Source organism: Orycteropus afer, unplaced genomic scaffold (genome assembly GCF_000298275.1).
Source record: "Orycteropus afer afer isolate SDZICR_OR568_19922 unplaced genomic scaffold, OryAfe1.0 scaffold00017, whole genome shotgun sequence".
Classification (NCBI taxonomy): Eukaryota; Metazoa; Chordata; class Mammalia; order Tubulidentata; family Orycteropodidae; genus Orycteropus; species Orycteropus afer.
Window position 1 is genome coordinate 5080386 of NW_006921604.1, and position 6789 is coordinate 5087174.

The 6789-nt window shown below is 41.7% G+C and overlaps 1 protein-coding gene across 1 annotated transcript in view; it reads left to right on the forward strand.

Moving 5' to 3' along the window:
- NPHP1 (nephrocystin 1) overlaps positions 1 to 6789 on the forward strand; it is a 147590-nt gene that overhangs the window by 110428 nt on the left and 30373 nt on the right. Inside the window, exon 18 of the mRNA XM_007959516.1 lies at positions 2813 to 2886. Coding sequence (XP_007957707.1) covers positions 2813 to 2886 — 74 coding nt within the window. The remainder of the gene's footprint in view (positions 1 to 2812; positions 2887 to 6789) is intronic.

The window sequence follows — 6789 nt, forward strand, 5'->3', positions numbered from 1 at the left end:
AGGGGTCCAGGATTATCTTCTGTGTCTGTGTTAATTGGTTTCCCTTTTCTTTGTTGAAGAGGGTCTGTGCAGTCTTTCTGCCTAGTCCGCTATCTTGCCGGTCTCCCCAGGATCTCCAGTTTTGATCCCTTTCCGAGTTGTTGGCATTGGTAGGTGGGCAACATCTAGTTCTTCTGGTCACAGGGCACAGTAACTTTTTTAATACATACAGCTGAAATCTCAACTGATTAGTTAAAAACAGGTGAATCTAGATAAGTGGTATTCTGGTGATGTATGTATTATTTTTATTCTTGCAACTTTTTTTAAGTTTGAGATATTTTTTTCCAATTAACTGGTTTTTTTTTAACTACATCAGTTTTAAAAGTAGAATATATCTGTTATGAGAGTTGCCTCTGTAAAAAAATACATGTATATGTAATTTTTATTTGATATTCTTTGAATTCAGTAAACCAGTAAACAGATATATACTGAGTACCTAATATGGGCCAGACACTGTGGTAGACCCAGTGATGATTGAGACAGGCAAGGTCCCAACCCTCATGGTTTGACAAACCTCAAACACAAAAATTACATTAATAATCCTTTTCAACCTTTTAAAATAAGTATTATGGAGGAAAATATGCAACAAGAGCATAAACTAGAAAGACCTGAATTAATGTGTAGGGTCAGGGAAGATTTCCCTGAGCAAGTGATACTTAAGATAAGACCTGGGAGATGAGTTAGAGATATGGTGTGGTTGTGGGGAGGCAGAGGATTAATGAGGGAGTGAAGAGAAACAGGACCTTTTGTGGATGGAGGGATCAGCATGGGTGAGGGGCCAAGACAAGAAAATGTAGGCATAATTGAATAATTGGATTGAAAGGTCAGTGTGGATGAAACGTTGAAGGAGAGGGAGAACCCCATAATGGCTTAGCATCCTTGGACATGTAGAGTTCATAGACAGGAGTGCCCTCCCAAGGACTTACCACCTAGATCCAAAACCAAACCCATAGCCATCAAGTCAATTCTGACTCATAGCAACCCCCAATGGGTCTCTGAGGCAGTAAATCTTTATGGAAGCAGATTGCCCTGTCTTCCTTCTGCGGAGTGGCTGGTGGGTTTGAACCTTCTGGTTAGCAGTCAAATGCTTAGGCACTGTGCCACCAGAGCTAGGCAGATAAAAATGGAGCTCAAAGTCAAAGAAGCATAAAAATTCCTCAAGGAATGGTTGTAACTCTGAGGGGGGACAATAAAACCTTTTAATCATCACTTGCCTTTGAATTTATTTCAGTGACTTTTGAAAAACTTCATAAATGATGTAACTTCCTAAAGGTTATAAGGCTTATCAGTTTTTCCCAAAGGTGAGGACACAGTCACTCAGAATTATTGACATCATTAGAATTTCTCCATCAGAATAAACCTAATAAGATCTAGAAAAAGAATTTTTCTCTACTGAGAACACAAAGTTATAGAATATACTGCTGCAAAAAGGACAAGGAGGCCACATGTTCTGGCCTCCTAGAACCCCACAAGAGTAAGGCAGAATCACCATCAATAGCCCAAGGCCTATTACTGCAAGGCCAGACATGCTGCCTCCTTCCAGCCCTTTCACCAACCGTTCCTCCCAAAGCACCACCACCTCTCTCCTGGGTTCGCTAATTCACTGCAGTGACCACAGAGAGCTCACAGATTATGGGGTTTATTAGGGAAGCACCACAGGCTACAATTTGAGTTCAGGAAAAATGCTCAGCCTCTCTCCCAGCCCACTGTCCCTCAGCCAACAGTCTCTCACAGTCTTTTTCCCAGCAGTGCTGGTCCCTCGGTGTCTCACTCAGCAATGTGTGTCTCTTGCGTCTCTTTCCCAGCAGCACGTGTCTCTTTCAGGAGCGCGTGTCTCTTTCGGCAGACGTCTTCCTCAACGTCTGCCTCTAGGAGGCCTCCTTTTGAGCTTGGCAGAGTGGCCAAACCAACCAATCATAACGATAGAATTCTAAGCACCTGAGAGTGAGCCTCCCATAACATTGCATTGTGCCACTCCCAACAGAGATAATCCAGGTAAATAACATTTACAATCAGGAGCTCCTCAGTTGCTCATTTCACCACTGAGTTTACAATGACTTATGGGTAGAAAAGCCATACTAAGTAATTTACTACACTGCAACTGCCCATGCCATTTCAAGAATCCTTCCTGGTGTGCAGCCTTGCTTGGCTTTTTCACATGCCATTATTTATTGTGGAATATTGATATTCTCTCTGATGGCAGTGAGTTTAGATTTTTATATGGTTGTTAGTCATGTAACCAGAATCTCCAACTCCTGATTCTTTCCGTTTTATCTACCACTTCCCTTGGTCCCAGACACTAGTCCAGTGTCTTCTGAGCACCACTTGTGAGGCCGAGCCTGGAGTCAGGCCTGAGCAGCCTCCTTGCCCTTGGCTTCAGTTCCTGCTCAGACTTCGAAGAGCAGGGTGCCTCCAAATTGGAAAATGCCTTTTACTACACCACAATCATAAGGAGAAAAGAGAGTTTGAAAAAAAAATTAGAACATCATTTTCTAATCTTAGACCCTTCATAATCATACACCCCTCACCCTAAAAGCTCCATCTTTTTTGTTTAAGACTCATTTCAGAACTCCTTAGGATGTGGGTGGGTCTGGGGCAGATGGAAACTGGGGAAAGCTTTGAGCTTTCTTAGAGCATAAAGTGTGTAGAATGTGTTATCAACAAGCCATTTAGTACAATAATTTTAATGTGAATGAATCTTTATTATAGGTATTGCAACAGAATGCACTCAAAGACATTTGTATTAATTCCTTTTTGTTCTTTTGTATTTCAGATTTGATTAGTAATCCAGTATTGGCCACCTTCCCCAAGCTCTTGGAGCAGCCTGATATTATGGATGCTCTCAGGGTACGTAGCATGCCTCATAATGTAAACTTGCTGGGTTCTGAAAGAATTTAAATACCCATGTTAGTAAGATTTGATACCTGCTCTACCTTGTTTTTCGTAGTTGAATGATGCCTCCCAACCCCTGCCCATTTGTTTGGCTACCTCTGTCTCATCCTTCTAGTCTTAATGTAAATGTTGCTTTTCCCAGCTGCCTTCCCTGACCTGATAAACAGATTATTATTGTTGTTGGCTACCATTGAGTCAGCCTGATTCATGACAACCCCATGCCCCATGCTATGCCATACTAATCATGGGTTGTAAATTGGACCATTGTGATCTATAGGGTTTTCATTAGCTGATTTTTGGAAGTAGGTTGCCAGGCCTTTCTTCCTAGTCCACCTTAGTCTGGAAGCTCTGCTGAAACCTGCTCAGAATCATAGCAATATGCAAGCCTCCACTGACAGACAAGTGGTCATGATAAACAGGTTCCCCCTGTATATACTCTTGCAATCTCTTGTGCGTTGTTTGTACCTTGACTTAGGGTAGCCACTGATTTTGTCCTAAGTGCAAAAATCCAAAATGATTTGTTAGATAAACAATTCAGTTTTCAAGGGAGAGCCAGAGCATCCATATCATTTGTAACTTGATTCAATACTTACATCTGCTAGCTGGAATAATAGCTGAATATTAGATTGAATCACAAAATCTCTAGTTTTCAGCCATTTTTGACCTTCAAAAATGATCATTTCAAATGGCTCAACCTAATGTATCAAGATCAACAAATGTTAGAAGACCTATATGCCTGCAAGGCCATATACAAATAACATGACAGATAACTTGAGAGAGGTATAATAATCCAGGTCCTTGGAGGTTTAAGGGAAGAAAATGGGGGTCAGGAACCTGTTTCATTAAAGAGGTCATAGGTGATATGGACCTAATAAAAGACTAGGGGCCAAGTAGGATTTTGACAGGCAGAGGTGGAATTGAAAGACATAGGTTGAAGGATCAGCATAAGCAAACATTTTGAGACAGGAAGGAATAGTAGGTGTTCTTGAGAAGAGCAAATGGTCAAGTTTGGCACACTGGATACAAGTGTTGGAGTCCTCCAACAGATGGGAAAGGTCAGTCTGAGTCCCACTGTCAAAGGTGAAGAGTGTAGTAGGTGGCTTTTGCTTTAGGAAAATACCTGTGACCACATAGATATATGGAAAAGCTTGTGTGCAGGAGGTTAAATAAGCTTTAGCAGGTGACTCCAGTAGATAAAGAGAGAGATCATATGGGTCTAGCAGCAGGAACAGAAGGGACAAATCAATCATGTACAAAGTTTTTATTGGACTTTGAAACTGATTTCATGTGCTGGCTTGGTTGGGATAGGAGGTATCAACAGAACAATGATGTTTTCAGCAGATAGATCTAAGAAAATGGCCCTGGTATGTGATTACCCATAATTTCAGATAAATTCATTTGGCACTGTTACTAGAAAATGCAGGATTTCTTTTTTTCCCCTATAAAGCCAATAGTGTAATGTTTATTCATTATGTAAAACATACATAAGTTGATTTATTTGACAAATATTTTACAAGTGTCCACTATGGATAAGACATCATCCTAGATACTGGAATGTTTCTCTAAGTGTGTTAACATTCACAGAATATGGACATTAGTGTTAGGAGGAACCTTAAGGCTGCTGTTATTGTGGGGTGCTATCCAGTCTCTTCCAACTCATAGTAAACCCATGTGACAGAATAGAACTGCCCCATAGTGTTTTGTTTTGGTTACCTAGTGCTTCTCTGACAGGAATATACCACAAATGGAATGGCTTTAACAAACAGTTTGGAGGCTTTAAGTCTGAGCTCAAAGTGCCAGGCTCTAGGGGCTGGGTGAAAGCCCCTCAACCATGGGCTTCAGCTCTGCCTCCTGCTCCCAGCTCACTGGAGCTAGAGGCTTTTCTTCACTCAGACAGCTGCTGGCTGCTGAGGCTGACAAACCCAAGTTGTCAAGTAAAAAGGCACAGTCCCAAACAACATGGCAGGCCACTAATTCAAGTCTAGATGAAGTCCCAAGATCGACAGGGCATGGCAGGCTGTTGAACAACTACTTGGCTATATGCAGGGTTCAAGCATGCCAAAAGGCTAGAGACCATTCCCAAAGCTGTTTCTTTTATACGGGAAGCAGACTACATCCCTAAAGCAGCTACTCAGCTGCTCCAATAGATTCCACCATGGAGTTAATTACCAGTATCACCGTGGGGAATAACTACATCCAGCTGCCCAGCCACACAACCAGAATCAGCCAAGTTGACACACAAATTTAACTACCACAGGTTTCCTAAACTGTAATCTTCATGGGAGCAGATTACTAGGTCTTTTCTCCTGCAGAGCCATTGGTAGGTTCCAACCACCTACCTTTCAGTTGGCAGCTGTGAGCTTAACCATTGTGCCATCAGGGCTCTTCACCTTAAGGTTATTGTTAGCTTCTGACTCATAGCAACCCTATGTACAACAGAACGAAACACTGCCCAGTTCTGCACCATCCTCACAATCATTGCTATATTTGAGCCAATTGATGCAGCCACTACATCAATCCATCTCGTTGAGGGTCTTCCTCTTTTTCGCTGACCCTCCACTTAGCCTTATCAAACATGTTGTCCTTCTCCAGGGACTGGTCTTTCCTGATAGCCTTTCCAAAGTACATGAGACAAAGTCTCACCATCCTTGCTTCTAAGGAGCATTCTGGCTATACTTCTTCCAAGATAGATTTGTTTGTTCTTCTGGCAATCCATGGTATATTCAATATTCTTTGCCATTACCATAATTCAAAGGCATCAATTCTTCAGTATGCCGTATTCCTTAAATTTAATCTAGTCTAAATTCTTTATTTCCCTGATGAGCACACACCTCAAAGAAGTCGAGTGACCTGGTTGGCTGTGGAGCTAAGTATTGGTCAAGCCAGGCTCTCACTGAGGGTCAGCTTTGGGTGCCACAGGTTGGTCAAGAAAAGGCACATGGGTGAAGTTCATAGTATATTACTAAGTGAAGAAAAAAGAAAAAAAAAAACCTCTCAGGTATAGTAGGTATGCATGTGGGTTTATATCTGTTTGTGAAAAAATCTAGAGGAGTATTTTTCAGAAAAGTAATACTGTTTGAGGTTATTTTGTTTATCTGTATTTTCTTAATTTTTCCCCAGTGAATTATTTCCATAACAAACAATAAAAATAGAGTAATTTATTCCTACATTCTCGAGCCTTCTTTTTGTGGCATGCTGTATTACTTAGGATAAGCTAGGCTGTGCTGTGGTAGCTAACACAGGTTTATTTTGTTGAGCCCGTGTTCGGAAAGGAATGTCGACGCAAGGAAGCCACCACTTACACGATAATGCAAAAGAAAAAGGAAAGTTTATTTGCTAGCTTGAGCTAGGGTCCCTGCTATTGCCAACGTAGTGGCCTAAGCAAAAGACCTCATGCTCCATTACTATCACATTTTTATAGGAAAATATAGGGTGGAGTAGCACCAGGGCAAAGGGGTAAAGATGATTGGTTGTTGCTAAGGGGTTTAGGGCAGGGATCTGAGATGTTGGGGGACGTGTTGGAATCCCCCGGCTTCAAAGACCACTTAGGGAATTATTATCTAGGAAGGATGCAGAGTCCTGATACGTGGGAGACTTCAGGAGCAAGGCAAATCTCTGATACGTGCTGAATCCGGAGGAAATTTCGGATACCTGCTGAGTCCGGAGGATAGATAAAAGCCCTGAGGCATGGGGAGTGTTTAGAATCCCCAACATTAAAAGACTTGTTAGAAAAATTCCCGACACTAAAAGGCTTCTGGTTAAAGATTTCCCTGGAGGCTATTAGGACTCAGGCTTCACATTTCCCCCTTTTTTTGTTATGCATAAGAGGAATCATTCTCTTGTATTACAGGAGATAAA